This window comes from Monodelphis domestica, chromosome 5 (genome assembly GCF_027887165.1).
Source record: "Monodelphis domestica isolate mMonDom1 chromosome 5, mMonDom1.pri, whole genome shotgun sequence".
Taxonomy (NCBI): domain Eukaryota; kingdom Metazoa; phylum Chordata; class Mammalia; order Didelphimorphia; family Didelphidae; genus Monodelphis; species Monodelphis domestica.
In genome coordinates, this window is record NC_077231.1 from 323,380,074 (window position 1) to 323,396,180 (window position 16,107).

The 16,107-nt window shown below is 57.3% G+C and overlaps 1 protein-coding gene and 1 non-coding gene across 2 annotated transcripts in view; both read left to right on the forward strand.

The window, feature by feature from the left end:
• The window catches only part of THSD7A (thrombospondin type 1 domain containing 7A), a 360,671-nt gene that overhangs the window by 322,264 nt on the left and 22,300 nt on the right, over positions 1-16,107 (forward strand). Inside the window, exons 14-17 of the mRNA XM_056800585.1 lie at positions 7,396-7,574; positions 9,254-9,259; positions 10,625-10,758; positions 14,721-14,874. Of these exons, the coding sequence (XP_056656563.1) occupies positions 7,396-7,574; positions 9,254-9,259; positions 10,625-10,758; positions 14,721-14,874 (473 nt within the window). The remainder of the gene's footprint in view (positions 1-7,395; positions 7,575-9,253; positions 9,260-10,624; positions 10,759-14,720; positions 14,875-16,107) is intronic.
• On the forward strand, positions 10,121-10,183 carry MIR7354 (microRNA mir-7354). The gene has a single exon (NR_127577.1). It is a non-coding gene; the product is annotated as a microRNA mir-7354 (primary transcript).

Sequence of the window (16,107 nt, forward strand, 5' to 3'; positions counted from 1 at the left end):
AGGGAAGTGAGGAAGGACTGACCCATTTCTGCAGCAAATGACCATTTCATGGGCAATAAAGAGAGCTTCTAACCAAAACATCTCCTCTTTGCCCCATAACTGTAACATGAGCTATTTTCAGGCTGAGTCCTTGACTTCAGAGAAACTACAGCCCAGAGTCCCTCCTGAGTGACCTGCAGCAAATTTTGTCTGGAGTTTGTTTTTCTCCCTACTGTGTTGGAGCAGAAGATCCCTCAGAAGGGGGAGGATACCGTGGGGATTGGTCAGTTGTTCATACACACCACTAAGTCCTTTTAACGCCCACTAGGTATCCATTGCCATCTCTACTCCACAGTAGAAGGCCCAGATTATAGAAGCTCTGCTTCCATTAGACATCCATTAGGTACATGCTAGATACAAGGCCCTGTGATGAGTCTCCCAAGGTGGAGGGGAAGAATACAAAGATATGGGAGGCAGGGTCCCAGCCCTCGAGAAGCCTGAAATCCAGTAATGTACGGAACCTGAATTAGCCCCAATGCCAGCAACTCTGATCCATCCACATTCTAACTGTGGCTTCCTTTGGGATGCTGGAGAAGTTGTTTGGGTCCGGCTGCCCAGGTGCAAGCTGGGAATTCTCTGTGCCTCAGACACAGGGGTCTGGAGGAGGGAGGCTCCAGGGACCTGGAGGAGGAAGACGAGCTCTAGGGCCAAGGATGACCGCTCTCTTCCCCTGGCAAAGTGGCCCCCAGACACTGCCCCAAGGTCCGACCCATCAATACGGCTGTCACTGCCCATTGCCAACAGGCTTTCAGGCCCACTGAAGCCTGGCCCACCTTAAGGAGGCATCTTGGCCCACCAGACTCCTTAACCGTAAAGGCCTGTCACTTGGCTGTTGGCCCTTCGTCGTCAAAGACGTTCGTGGGCTTGCCTTAATCTCCTGTCCTTGGTGAACCGGCACTGCATCCCGCTGCTCGCAGCACTGGCTCTACAAAGATGCCCACCACCATCCCTCGCACCTCCCAAGTCAACGCTGCTGGCACGTCGCTAGCCACCTCGAGCCCTGGGGTCTGGAGGCAGGGACGGCCCTGAGGCCGTCCAAAGATGTCACTGACGGCATCCGAAAGCCCCCAGAGGAAGGTTTGCGCAGAAAGGAAGCAAAGTCTGGATTTTAACAGAAGCAAAACGCTCCAGAGAAATAATTCCACGAAGGAAACAGGAGCCCTCTGGAGCCTTCTGTGAGCCTCCGCGCTGTATGGAGACGGGGCCCCGGGCCCCTGGGGTAGACAAAAGTCTGAGGGCCTCTCCAGCGGCAGCGCTTGGCAGCCCTCAGCCAATGGGCTTGTCCCGAGCTGCCTCTCCCTCGTGGCGCTGAGGTCGGGATGGCCATTTGGCCAGTACACACGCAGCGATCCTTTGGGAGAAGAGACAGACTCAGCTCGTTTCTAACGCTGAACTCTGTGGCCATTGCGCCATGTGCCTGCATGCGTGGATAAATGGGGACATGGCGGTTTTCAGGACTAGATTCAAGCGAGAACTTTTATCCTTTTTTTAAAGACAAAAGAAAATGCTTATGGCAAAGAGGGATCCTGGCCAGCCAGAATTCACGGGCTTCTCCTTCTGGAAGCGGCCTCCCAACGGAGGCAAGAAGCGCGAAGTCGGCTATTTTCTGCCCTGGTGGAGCCAAGAGGCCCCGAGTTTACTTGGGGTCCTGCTCATTAAATCCAGTGTTATTTAAAGAGCTCTTCTCCGTGCCCGAGCGGCCACGAGGTCACTGCGCCAAGGTGAAGACGTGTGTCCCGCGGGGAAGGCGGTCAGATTCTCCAGCCTCCTTCATGGAGCCCCTTTTTGCTCTTAAGACCTTGGGCTCAACGGAGTGGCTCGGGGTCGTTTGTCTAATGCCTCCCGTCTCCATTAGCATTCATTCCAGGAGAAGCAGTGATGGGTGCCTCCAGCGGCCCCTCTCTGACGGGGACTTTGGAGAGAAGATTAGAGATGGGCTTAGACTGAGGGGCTGCTTCGAACAGCGATTGTGGAAGCACAGAAGCCATCGGAGCAAAGCCCCGGCTCTGGTACCAGGGTACCAGCCACAGAGGGTGTGGAGAGCGGGATGCTGGCTGGCAGGAATGCTAACTAGGAAGCCAGCACAGGTGAGGGGCCCTTTCCCTGCCCCCTGCCTCCATCCCTCCTCCTGCAGGAACCCCTGGAACGTGGTGTCCGGAGGCTCGGGCCCCCTCCCTCTCTCCCATCCCTCTCAAGGTGGCTCAAGGCATTGGCCCTCAGGGTAAAAATCCTCATCATGCTTCTGGCCAGGGCTCTCTGAGACTCAGAATCTCTTCCTTCTGGCTTCGTGGGCAACCAAGTTCTGGTTGGCTCAGAGGGTGGCTTTGGCTCCAAACCTGCCTGGGTCCCCCAGGGCTTGTTCTTGGTGGAGTTGCCAAGTGGCCCTGCTTCTGGATGTTCTCGCATGGCAGAGATCGCAGGGTGCGTGTCCCAAAGAATGAGCAGCCTCCCGGCTTAGTGGGCTACAAACCACCCCCATCAGACCCGGGATGATCTTCCTGCTGGTCGTCACTAAAGAACTGGGGCAGGAGGCCTTCGGAGCAGGGTTTTAGGCAAAAACAAGCCAGAGCTCAGTACAGAAGTGGGCGACTCTGGGTGTGGGACGGTGAAGACAGAACCAGACCCATTCGGTGTGTTGGTTCGCTTCGCTGGGCTGCTCTTGTCCTTCCTGGTCTCTTCTCGTTCTAAGCAGTGACTGTCCGGGAGGGATGATACATGAGAAGGCCCAGGGATGGACCACCAAAAGACGTAAATACAATTGCATTTTTCAACATTCAAGGCCAAGAAGCGCGCAGGCACTGACTAATGCGGATTCCCAGAGTTCATGTTGGAGTCGCTTTCTTGGAACTTAGAGACGTGCTCTTCTGTGGCAACGTTCACCCAACGATGCAGCCCAAATCCACGTGGGCTCTTTTCTGTCATCGGGATAGGGTGGTGGTGATACTGGATTTAAACAAGAGTCAGAAATGATAGATAATGGTTTGGAGGAAGATGGAGATCTGGGCAAAGGCCAGAGAGGAATTCCAAGCATCTGCCAGGAAGGCCACTTGCTCTTGTTTTTGTCTCCTTTCACTTCAGAAGGGGCAGTGAGTCCCCAGCACGATGCCTGGGCCATGAGGAATAACTGGGGTCTTCTTCATCTTGCAATGGAACAAAGGCAGGGAGAGGGGAAGAGAGAGGCTTAGCTGGGATAACTAGGGGAAAGTGGAAGGAAGGAAGAGCCAAGAGGCCAGGGGAGAGAAGGGGGAGCTGGGAGAGCTCAAAAAGAGATTGTTTTGTGGCATGAGTTGAACTCATGGAAATGTTGGAAGAGGACAAAGGAGGAATTGGCCCTGGAATATTACCCACTACAGGGGAAAGGAAGGAGCTGGGGAGAATAGACATCAGGTAGAAGATTTTCCCATGCTGCCTTGCATTCTGCTAAATTAGGTTATATGTTGAAGCAACATCTGGTATTATCAGCTGTCGTTTTTTAGTTGTTTGGAGGGGCATGAAAGACTTTTTCAGTGCAAAAGTGGCTCCCCAAACTCTGTGTCTACAGTTTATGGGCTATAATGGGATTGTTTTGCTCCAGCCTTATAGCACAACGTGAAAAGTCAGCCTCGCCCTCCAGTCTTAGTCATAGTCTCATAGATAATTCATTAATGGCAGAGAACATGAGCTATGTGGGGGGAGATGTACTTAGCAGGTGTAAATCCAGCATTGCCCGCACCCGTGGACTTGGCATGTAAATTAAAAGGAATGGACCAATCACGTGAGTGACTTTCAGGAGCCATCAGGGAGCTAACGCAACCCTACCAGCCCACCCTGGACACCCATCCATGGGGTCCCTAAAGCTCACACCGAGACATCCATCCCCTTTGCCAAGAGCCTTCCTCTTGCTCTCCAAAGATCCCTGGAATCCCAGGGCAGGGCACCAGCGACCCAGCGGCCAACCTTTCCATTCATCTCTGTAACCCAATCCTCTTCTCTTCCACTCGGATCACTATGGAAAAGACATTTCACTGATCCTTAATTAGGGACTTTGTCATTTCTCCCGAAGTTGGGCGTAGACTCTTCAGTTCTCCCAACAGATTTTAGCATCCTTCTTCCCAGCAACATGTCTAGACCGAACTCAGTACGCCCCCTTGGAGGAGGGTTCCTTTGGTTTTCTGTCATCCAGATGGGTTCTAGAGCCAGCCTGGCTAGCCCTGTTCGGTCTGTGCTCCTGAAGATGAAACCGTGTTAGGAAAGGCAGCCATTTGCAGACTTGATCGCCCACGCATGTCTGGAAACAGGCCAAAAAGATAAATCCACCATTTTTTATTAACTTGAAATTGCCTTGTATCCATTGGAGAAATGAACCCACGTTTATTGCCAAGTTGCCCGAGGCTCCAGAGCCCCTTCTGATTGCGTTTCGTGAACTGGAAAGCATTTGGCTGTGCGGCGAGCATTCATCACCAAGGAGTTGGGGACGCTACAAATGAAGAATGTGTTTGATGCAAATGCACCACGGCAAGAAGGGGCTCTGGCTTCGGCCAGCTTGGCTCATCCTCCTCAGGAACGCTGAGCCAGAAGAGAGGACGGTTCCCTCCTTAGACACCACTCCAATGGAGCCCTTGTTTCCAAGTGTGAGGATGTGAAGACTGCACTGAGCATACGTAGGAAATGTGGTTCCCGTTCCTTGCCGGGTGTGTCCTGTTAGCCTCCACCACATCCTTTGGTTCTCATCCAGGGCACTGGGCTTGAGGGAAAGGAGACACCATGGCGCACCTGTCCCAAGAGGGCCTGGGGCCCCGTGAGCAGGAATGGAAGAGAGAGGATTGGGGGGGGGGGAGTCAGTAAGGAGTCAATGGTGTGGGCCCCTCCATCCCCAAGAGTGCAGGGCAACTGGAAGAACCCTGTTTATGGGCTCGTGAGCCAGTGGCTTTTCCATTTTTCTTTCCACCCACATCCCACAGATGTGCAGGTTGCTGTGGAGAACCAGTGGTAATAACTCCCTCCAGGTGACCTTGATTTGGAGAGGGGAGCCCCTTCAGGGAAATCTCAGCTCCAGCATGGAGGAGGCAACCCAGTCTGCAGGGTCAGTTGTGGCAGGTGTTTGTCCACAGGGACTGTGGCTCTAAGAGGTCCAGGTTTGCTCCGGGTTCTGCAGTGAGGTATCATTCCAGCCCTGGTCTCCAGATTCCCCGAGGAATGCTCTATCCAGCACTCCATACTACCTCGCATTAGAATGACCCAGGTAGACTGAAAGGAACCTATTTCTTTAGGCCACACCCCAGGCGTAGTCCTAGGCAAATAAGGGGTGATGGCGTGTATGTTCTGGTGTCTCCATGTAGTAAGAAATCTGAAGAACTCTCTTAAATAGTGCCTTCCTCGAAGATGGTGATGGATCTGCCGGTGATGCCCTTCCCCAAGGCAAATGGGCAGGCCTGCTGGCTGCCCATCCCAGGCACTTCTTGCCCTTCTAACCACCATCCTCGGGGACTATGGCGCCATGCTTGGAATGCTCACCTAGTCTGGGATATTGGACAGACCCCGGTGCCTCATGTAGCTCATGTCCCTGCTGGCCCTCATTCTCTCTGCCTGGCCTCCACGTTCTGCTTGATCTTTTACTCTGTTGCCATAGGGCTCGCGTCTTACCAGACACTCACTTAATTTCCCAGAGGGCCTTGGGGTCACATGTAAGTGAGAACAAAGTGGTTGCCTTTACTCCAAGGCATCACTGCAAGAATCTCAGGGTCGTCCTCTTCTCTTCACGTATTAACAAGAAGACTTGGGGCAAGCAGCTCCATCTTGTCCTCACGCTGCCCGCTTTGCCCTGGAAAATGCCCGAGTCTTAGGAATGCTCTGCAGGTCTCATGCTGCCTGGCTTCTGGATTCCCAGGCTGCCCCCCAAGAGAAGCAGCTACGTCCCCTCGGCTATTTCCTTTCTACAATCCATGGCGATGAAGTGAATAGCTGAAGTGAGTCCTGACCTCCGTCACACTGCCAAGGGCCAGCCAGAGCCTCCTGGAGCCGCTCGCCTTCAAGGAAGGCTTCAATCTTTCCTCTCTTGAATCTTTTCCTTAGCTGCTCCTCCCAGAGGATGACACCCCATAGCCTGTGCTCTCCTGCCACCCAATGACTTGTCCCTTCGCATCTCTCTTTTCCCATCATGCTCCCCTGCTTCACGCTGCTTCCCAGCCCCTTCCCCAGAAGCATGGCAGCTCCTAGAGAGCGGGAACCACTCGTGCTTGGGACTCCCCACTTTAGAAATGAATGAGGAACTGAACTGAATGGATCCGTATCAAGTGGCCCTGAAGAGGGGAGGAGATCAAAGGAGAAAAGAAGAGCAAGTCCAGGGGAAGCAGCCCTTCCTCATGGGCCAGCTCCTCCCAACTGCCCTCCAACATCTCCCACGCTTCTCGGGACCCCCCTTGGCAGCCGCCCCGCACCTTGGCTCAGCCTCCCTTGTGCCCTGAAGAAGAAGGTTTAACCCACCCCGGAAATGGCCATCGCTGGGGCTGATGAGCCTGGGAATCCCACCCAGGAGCCCTGTGTGCCGAGGGGGGCTGTCCTGCTCCTTTAGACCGAGGAAGAACAATTCCTGTCCCCGTCCAGTGGGAGCCCGCAGGGCCAGCACAGTTTTCTTGGGGTGGGAGGGTAGAGTGGAGGGCAGGAGAGCCAGGAGAAACGTACATTTCTCTGCTCCGGAGAAGAAGCTGGGCCCGCTAGGGAGGGCAAAGCAGGGTCTGGGCTGAGAATTGGCCCAGCATCTCAGATGAGTCGCTCCATCACTGACTTGCCTGGGATCCCTGAGGGAGCTGGCCTCCATGAAGGAAGGCTTGAGTGCAGATCCTGCCTCTGATGTGTACCCGCAGCATGGCCTGGGTAAGCCACGGGTCTTCTCTGGCCTCAGTTTCCTCATCAGTTCAGGTGTGAGGCTAGAAGGGAGGCTTGGCTCTCCCAGGATCCCTGGGTCCCTCCCGCTCATTCCCGTCCTTTCTGCTCTGGCGAAGGGGAGCACCACAAACACGGAGGCTATTACATGACTCGGCTTCCCCCTCTTCCACTTTGAGTCTTACTGTGTGGGGAGAGGGCACAGGGGGTGCCAGGCAGGATGGGCCTCTGGGGTGGCGATGGGCACCTGCGGGCGTCCTGACAGCGGGATGCCCCCCCGGCCCAGGGCGATGCCCGCCTGCTTTGGGCCAGAACACATCATTCCGCTGGCAGCGTGCGGGGCTGCCGTAGAGGGGCGGGGCGGGGGCCGGCGGGGCGGCTGCCCCTGTGCGGGCCGATTCGGGAGGCTCTGCATTTCCGCTCCCGCCCCGCGGCGGCCCCCCAAGGCTGAACGGAACAGAGACGCCTGGGCTGCTTCCCTCTCTGTCTGCGTAGGGTACATCGAGGAGGCGTGCATCATCCCGTGCCCCTCGGACTGCAAGCTCAGCGAGTGGTCCAACTGGTCCCGGTGCAGCAAGTCCTGCGGCAGCGGCGTCAAGGTGCGCTCCAAGTGGCTGCGCGAGAAGCCCTACAATGGCGGCCGTCCCTGCCCTAAGCTAGACCACGTTAACCAGGTAAGTCCGGGCAGCAGTGCGCAGGGGGGGCTCCGGGGAAAGGCGAGGCCTCCGACACTTCCCCATTGGCCAGCTCTCCCGGAAGGCCTTAAGGGGGGGGCGGGGCCGAGGGGCCTCCCCAGCAGAGCCCGCCCCGCCCCTGACTTGCTCTATAAAGCGGGGAAGCCGCAGCCCCCATCCTGAGCGTCCCGACAGACGTGGCTGAGTCCTTAGTGGAATCACTGATGAACGCGTGGAAGCCAGCTAACAGCACCCCCAGGCCACCGAGACACCCCGAGCCGTGGCACGGGAGGGCCGTCTGCTCGGTCCCTGCCCCACCTAAGAGACCCTCAGCCGAAACGATGCACCCCCGGGGGAGGGGCGGAGAAGGAGCCCCCGCGGGAGTCGCTCCCCTGCCCTGGGGTTCCTGGTGGGCTTGGCCACGCGGCTCTGCTGCCCTCTGCTGGCGGCTGGCTGGACTTCTTCAAGGAGCTAAATAAGGCTGAGGGGAGGGAGGGCTGGCCGGGGAGCCAAAGTGAGTGCAGCCCCAGGCAGGAGGAGCCGAGGCGGCATCCATCCGTGCCAGGAGAGAGGCCGGAGGTCGGCCTGGCTCAGGGACCCCGTCAGCCTCTCCGTTTTCCCCCTTACTATAGCATGCGTGTGAGCAGTCAGATCCCCAGTAAATAAAAGTCATTGCAAGAAGGCCGGGCAGATAAGCCACTGAAACGAAAAAGAATACTGGATTGGGCTCAGAAGTCCTGAGTTCAAATCCCAGCTCTGGTACCGCCAAGAGGCCCTGGATAACTCATTTTACCATGCTCAGTCTTATCAGGAAACTGAGGACCTCTGGGGTCCTTTGAGCGTCGGGGGTCTGAGGCTGCTGCCCCACTCTGCAAGGGTGCATTTGCCCTGGCCCCTCCCTCCCTCCATCCCTTGCGGGGTGCAGTAAGGCTAGCCGGAGAGCTCAGCTCCCTAAGACCAGCCGGTCCGGGAAGAAGCAGTGAAAACAAGAGCATTAACCCAGCTACCCCGGCTGATGGGCGGCACTCCTTCCCCACAAACCGCAGGGTTTCCTGGGAAATGAGAAGGGCGCCTTGGCCAAGGCTTTCGGGAAGGAGTCTGGATGGTGGCTTTCCCTCTGGCCGGCGGCCGGCCGCCACTGGGGCCTGCAGTTCTGGTCCTGGGGGAGGGCTCTGCGCCCCCTTGGCCGAGAAATGGCCTGGGGGAGCCTGGCTTCCCGCTCAGGCAGCAGAGGCTCCTTTCCCGTCCTGCCACTGGCCGGCTGGCCTGGCTGAGTGTGCCACTGCCGAGATGCCCGGCCTGTGCCCAGAGCCCTGGGCTAGGCTCTGGCACCGTTCCCTGCCCCCCTGCAGCGGCCGTCCGGCTCCTTGGGGAGCCCCCTGTTAGCCAGGAGGAGAGCTGACCAGCCCTGGGTGCCACCTGCCCCTTCCCATCACCCCCAGGCAAATTGCCCCTCTGCCACTTTCTGAAGCCGGAGCAGAGGAAGGGCTAGCACGGGAGCCCCGACCAGGGTCTCGGCCTCTGGGGCTCCGTCTTGGGACTTGCGAGTCTGGGACTGGGGCGGGGCTTCAGTTAGACAAGGGGGGGGGGGGGGCTGGTTCCCTTTGACTCTGCCTTCTCTTCACTGATGCGTCTGTCTCTGATTTCTCTCCCTTGGCTGATCCCGCCTCCTCCCCCAGGCTCAGGTAAGTCTCTGCAGCGGCCTGACTGCTGCCTCTTCCAGGTCTGCGCATGCCTATCCCAGCATTGGGCTCTTTCCTTGAGCTGGTGTCCTGTCTTGGGGTGCGGGTGGGGGCAGGCTTCCGAGGGGAACAGCAGCGCCTGGGAAGAGGGCGGAAGCTCCCTGGGGGTCCAGTCCTCAGCCCCCCCCCCCCAGCCTCTCCGGAGCCACAGCCAGGGGCAGCTGGGAGGGGGGGGGGAGAAAAGCAAAGGACCAGGGAGGGGCTCGGAGGCCTCTCCAGAGGAGCTGGGGCAGCCCGCCCTTGGGTCCCGTCTCTGGTGCTTCCCCTCGCCTAACGGGCCGGCCTTTCAGTAACACAGTCTGGCCCCAAAAGGGAGGCGGGAGAGGCTCCTGATGGGGAGGGGGGCTGGGAAGGAGCTTGTGCCCCACTTCGCTGAAGCCGGAATCCAGCATCCTCCGAGTTTGGGGCCTGGGACAAGGCTCTGATTGCCTCACCCTGGTTAGGCTTCGGCTGGACTCTGCCTGGGCCACGCCTACAGTCGGGACCACTTTCTACTCTTGCCTTTAGATTTTGGTCTCCACGTGGGCACAAAAGGGGGCCTTTCAAAGGTTTTTCTCATCCTTTCTCCGACCCGGGTTTCCGATCCTGTGTTCGGTGCAGGGGATTCTGGGACCAAAGCTCTTCCCCCCCCCCCCCCCCCCGCCCCTTTAGTCAGCGTAGGGTGGACGCCATCAGCTCCCAGAGGACACCCAGGGCGGCGGGCAGGCAGCAGCGCAGACGCCTTGGATGCTGGGACAGGGCGTTGGCACGGCCAGGAACCTGAGGCAGGCACCGCCACCTTCCTACCACCTGAGGGAAAGTAGGGGAGGAAGTTTGCCTCCCCCCACCTTGCCATGCCTTTTGGTGGAGAGGGGAAAACTCCTTAGCCCTCATTGCCTCATGGTCCAGCGGCTCCGCTGAGCCGAAGAGAAGCCTCCCTGGGAAGCCCGAAGGAGGAAGAAGCCCGGATGCTGCCAGCCCAAGCCCGCCCCTGCCCCGGGGACAGCGCCCCTGTGGGGCCCTGGACATTTAGTTTAGCTGAGGTCGGGCAGCCAATGGACACCAATGGGGGGGAGGGGGAAATGGCCCCAAGAAGCTCCGCCCCCAAGCAGTAAGGCCGATCCATCCCAGCTGAGCAAGACCGCATTGCCCCGCCCCCGTGCCTGGTAGTGGGAGGGGCCAGGGGTCGGCTCCTCCCTGTCTCTGCCCCGCCCTTCTCTCTCCGCCCCGCCCCACTTAGCCACCTCCATCCCTGTCTGTCCTTTCAACTGCCCTCCCGGCTTCCCCGCCAGGCCAGGCAGGCCCTCATTGGTGCCCCCTATGTTCCAGGTGTACGAGGTCGTCCCCTGCCACAGCGACTGCGGCCAGTACATTTGGGTCAGCGAGCCCTGGAGCGTGTGCAAAGTGACCGTGGTGGACATGAAGGAGAACTGCGGAGAGGGAGTGCAGACCCGCAAAGTGAGGTAGAGGCCTCTCCAGCACGTTCTGGGAGGGAGGCTGCCCGGGGCAGGGGGCAAGGACCCCAGTCTGAGGGCGAGGGGCGGAGTCTCGGGTGGGGCGGAGTCTTGGACGGGGGCGGAGTCACAGGCATCTGAGTGCAGTGCTCTGGCGGGGCTCCTCTGAGGAGGGACCCTTGGGTGGCAGGGCACAGATCATGGCACCTGCTGGGCTGCCCGGGGGCGGAGTGAGGCTCAGAGCCCCAGCAGGCCACAAAGTCTCCTGAGGGGGCGAGAGACGTGGCCACGGTGGTGCCACAAAGGCACGGCCTTTGCAGCCTCGATGGGAACCCACGAGATCAGCGCTCACCAACTTTGTCCGGTGAGGAGGGAGGGCTGAAAAGTGTTCCCTGCCCTAGTCTGGGGTCCCAGCGTCACACCCTGCTGAGTCGGGGCGCCGCTCCCTGACCGCTAGCAGCCGGGCCCTCCTGAGGAGGGCACGGCCGGCATGGGCAGAGTGCAGAGCCGGAACTAGGCGACCCCGAACGGAACCTCCTGCCCCCACTGTTTGCCCGTGAGCCCAGAAGCCCGGCCAGACCAGGGCAAGAGCTCCCTGGCGCTCCCCAGACGCAAGCAGGTCTCTCCAGAGAGTCTTGGGGCTTGGAACGTCCAGTGCAGCAGACTGACAGGAGAGAAGCGTTCAGCATGGGGGTGGGAGGCGCGGGGGGGCCACGTTGCTCTCTAAAGCCAAGAGCCCCAGCGAAAACCATCGAGGGGGAAAGTCCGCTTTGATCTGCTCCCGCCTCCACAGTTCTTTGTGCGGGGCGGGGAGCATCCTTTGCCGAGGCCCTCAGACCTGGCCTGGGTCCTTGGATGGTTCGGAGCAGCTCAGCCTTCCCAGCTGCTCAGCCCTCAGCATCGCTGTTACTGCACGATGCTCTCCTGCTTCTGCTGATTTCACTCCCCGCCAGTCCAGGGAGGTCCTTCCGGCTCCTCCGGAAATCCTCCTCTTGGATTTCTTACAGCACGATCACGTGCCACGGGTGGTACAGTCCTTCCCAGTGGAGGGAGGGGCATGCCCAGAACTCGGAATTCTTTGCCACCTAAAGACAGCCGCCGTCAGTGTTTGTACCCGAGGAGGTCCTTTCCCCCTTTCTTCATGACTCTGGGACATAGACGTGGTCGTGGCATTGCTGGACCAAAGGGCTGCCCTGTTATAGCCCTTCCAGCGAGCTCCAAAGTACCCTCCAGGATGGCTGGCCCAGCTCACCATTCCATCAACAATGCATCAGCGGCTCCATTTTGCCAGAGCCCCTCGGACATTTCTCTGTCCTTTACTGCCATTTTGGCCTCTCGGATAGATGTCAGGCACTACCTCAGAGTTGCTCCGATTTGCATTTCTCTAACCCGAGGCATTTAGAGCATTTTCCATGTGATTGTTGATAGCTTGGATTTCTTCCTCCGACAATGGCATGTTCGTATCCTTTGTGGGTTTGTGTTCTAGGAAGTTGGACTTGGTCCTCTATGCATTTGAGAAATGAGACCTTTATCAGAGAAATAGTACATTTTCCTTATTCTGTGGTTTCGCTTCTAATCTTGGTGAGATTGGTTTTGTTTGTACAAAACCTGTCTTTTAGTTAGCAGAGCCAAAAATATTCATCTTACTTCTTGTAATGGTCTCCATCTTTTATCATAAACTCTTCCCCTCTTCGTAGATCTGCCAGGTAAACTATTCTCTGTTTTCTTCTGATTTACTTGTGGTAGCGCTCTTTATGTCTAAATCTAAATGTACCCATTTCAACCGTGTCTTGTACAGGGTGTGAGATCTTAATCTGAACCTAATTTCTGCCCTAGTTTTGCAGTGTTTGCCCAATCGTGAGTTCCTATCCCCAAAGCTGGGCCCTTTGAGTAAGCAGGTGACGATTTTCCCAAGAAAAGCCCATGACAAGCCATCCTTGGCTTTTCCAAAATGTGTGCGCTGACTTCTTCTTGGAGACTCCAAGCCCTCTTCCCCAGGGGTCCCCCCAAGCACGGAGACTTCCCTGACTTGTTTATTCCGCCCCTGGCTGTGGGTTGAGGGATGGAGAGCTGCCATCAGGCCGGTCTGTCCCCAGGCCCTTAATGGCAGAGAAATGGCCTCCCTAAAGGGTAGTGTGGACGTTCTGAGGTCAGAGCAGGGCTAATGAAATGTAGACACTCGGACGGAATTCAGCAGCCTGCATATCCCCCAGGAGGAGCCGCTTTGAGCAGGTCCACACTTGTCTCAAGATTTGCCTCTGGACCATCACTGATGACTTGTTGGGGAGACGGAACTGACATTCCTCGAGAGCCCCCAAAGCCAGCTAGCTTAATAGATGCCCTCCTCAGTGCCCCGAGTGCATTCAGAACTTCACTAACCAGTCAGAATAAAAGAGATCAAAGCGGTATTCCCGTCCTGCCAGGCCCAGGGCAGGGTGCTGGGGATTCCAGGCCCTCAGGGGGTGGCCTCTTTCCACCAGTGTTGGTCTCTCTCTTTCCCGCCCCCTGCGTGCCTCAGGGGATTCTTTAAGGGGCCGTGGGGGCTACAAGCATTGACGTCCAGCCTTCTGGGGAGATCCCTGCGGAGGCTGGCACGGCTGGTCTCTGGGTGGCCGACCCACTCCACCTCCCCGTCCCTACTGGTCAGAGCACAGATGCAGGGGTCACCTCCTTGGCATGTGCTGAGGCACCACACTGGTGCCAAAGCCCAAACCATGGCCCTGCCCTCCGCAGGCTGGGATTCTGGGGTCCTGGGATGGACCTGACTGGAACCTCGGAGGTCAGACCTCTCCTTGTCAAGAGGAGCACATGGGAGCCCCAAAGAGTCAAGGGACCTCCCCAGGGCCACACCGGTAGGAAGCAGCTGGCAGAGCAGGAATCCAAGCCCAGGCCTGCCGTAGCCCTTTTTCTACCCCTGGGCTTCAGGGAGGTCCCAGGATGGCTGGTAGTCTGGAAAAGTCATTCCTCCTGTACAGTGTTTGCACAGCAAGTGGATGAACTCAAGCTCCACCCCAAGCAATACTGGAGCAGCTGGATGGCAAGAACACTGGATCTGGAGTCAGGGAGACCCGAGTTCCAATCTTGCCTGAGAGGCTGACTGACTATGTGACCCTGGGCGAGGCAATTCAGCTTTCTGTCTCATCTTTCCATTGAAGAGTGGGGATTTGGAGAGAATTTCGAGCTCAAATTCATTGAAAATGAATATTTTTTTAATGCAGTAAAAGTTCTCTCTGTCAGCAGTGCTCTGGGGAATAAGAGGATGCAGACACCTTTAAGTGGTGGTTGGTCTGCTTTAAGACAATGAGGGGACAGATGAGGCATTGCGATATCATATGAACTGGAAGGAACAACCTTAGAGGCCATCTAGGTCAACCTCCCCATTTTACAAAGGAGGACACTGAGGCCCAGGGGGGTACTACTTATGCTGGGTCTTATCGGTAAAGGGGCAGAACCAGGAGGATTTGAGAAAGGAGAGCTCTATCTAATCACTGGAGGAATCTGGGAAGGCACCCTGGAGAAGGGGGTACCTGAACTGGGCCCTGGAAAAAGGGGCAGAAGTAAACAATAAGAACCCTAAATTCCAAGCATGAGGAATAGCTTATCCAGGCCAGACTACAAAGGCCAAACCAAAGAGCTTGTATTTCATCCCAGGAGCACTAGGGAGCCACTGCCGGTGATTGAGTAGGGAGGTCAGACCCCATCTGAGAAAGCTCGCTTTGTCAGCTGAATGACGAGGCCTGGAGAGACTTGAGGCAGAAAGACCAACGGCTGTTCCAGCACTGTAGGTGAAAAGGGAGGAGGGCCAGATGGTCAAGAGGGCTTGAAGTCAGGCAGGCGGCCGGTCAGCTAGCATTGATCAAGGCCCCCCCCTGGGCCAGGCACTGGACCACAGGCTATCATGGGGGCCATTGAGGCAGGCTCAGGTGGCTGGCATCCTGGGCCAAGGGGCTCCTTTGCTCTGTTCCTCCTAGGTGCCTGCAGAACACCGCCGATGGGCCCTTCGACCCGGTTGAGGATTATCTCTGTGACCCCGAAGAAATGCCGCTGGGCTCTCGAGAGTGCAAACTACCCTGCCCCGAGGACTGCGTGGTGTCTGAGTGGGGCCCCTGGAGCAGGTGCTCGCTGGTAAGAGACTTCTTGACCTCGTCATCTTTAGAGCCTTTCCACGGACTGCTCAAGGAAGGGGAAAGAGAAGGGCTCGTGGCGCAGGTGCAGGTGTGTGTGCAGATCAGAAGTGCTGCTTCCCAGGATTCCGGAAGCCACGAAAATGGTGGTTCCTCATCCGGTTACAGGGTAGAATTCTGAACCCGAAAAGCAAACTTCCCAAGCTGGGGGACGGAGCCACCTAGGCCTCCCCTTGTACCTGCCTTTACTGCCCTCTGTGTGGGTGTCTCCCTCCCTCTCTCTTTTTCTCTCTCCCTCCCTCCCCCGCTTCCTCTCCCTCCTTCTCTCTCTGTCTCTCTGTCTCTCTCTCTCTCCCTGTCTCTGTCTCTCTCACTCTCTCTGTCTCTGTCTCTCTCTCTGTCTCTCTGTCTCTCTCTGTCTCTCTGTCTCTGTCTCTTTCTCTCTGTCTCTCTGTCTGTCTCCCTCTCTGTCTGTCTCTCTGTGTCTCTCTCTGTCTCTGTCTCTGTCTCTGTCTTTCTCTCTGCCTCTCTCTCTGTCTCTCTGTCTGTCTCTCTCTGTCTCTCTCTCTTTCTCTGTGTCTCTCTGTCTCTCTCTCTGCCTCTCTCTGTCTCTCTCTCTCTCTCTCTCTCTCTCTCTCTGTCTCTCTCTCTGTCTCTTTCTGTCTCTCTGTCTCTCTCTGTCTCTCTGTCTCTGTGTCTCTCTCCCAACAGAGGGCCCTGGTGCCTCTGCCACCTTCCTTTGGGAATGCCCTTCACAGGGTAGACCTGTGCAGGGATTTGACAGGTTAAGAATTGCGGGTCAGTGAAAGGAAACCTCTCTGGGCTGCTGGAAGGATGACTGAAGCCACAGCAAGCAGGCTTTAACATCACCACGTGGCTGCTATTCCCGGCCTGGCCGCTGATCCATCCCATGTAAATGGCAGCTCTGGTCAGGGAGAGCAGCGGGGCTTAGGGGGAGTAGGTGAGGGTAGGGCTGAGCCAGAGAATGTGGGCCATCGTCAGTTTTTCCTGTCGTAACCTGGAGTCAGTTTGGCTGCCGGGGATCTTAGCTGAGAATTGACATCGCGCAGCCTGCGACATTGCAGGGTTTCCCCACAGAATCCCAGGAATAGGATGATGCCCAGCAGAACTGGTTTGCACTCTGGGGCACCCAAAGGGCATTCTCTGGTGCCTTTAAAGGATGCCCATTGCAGAATGAGGGAGAGAATGTGACGCCGATGCACCCTTGAGGAGG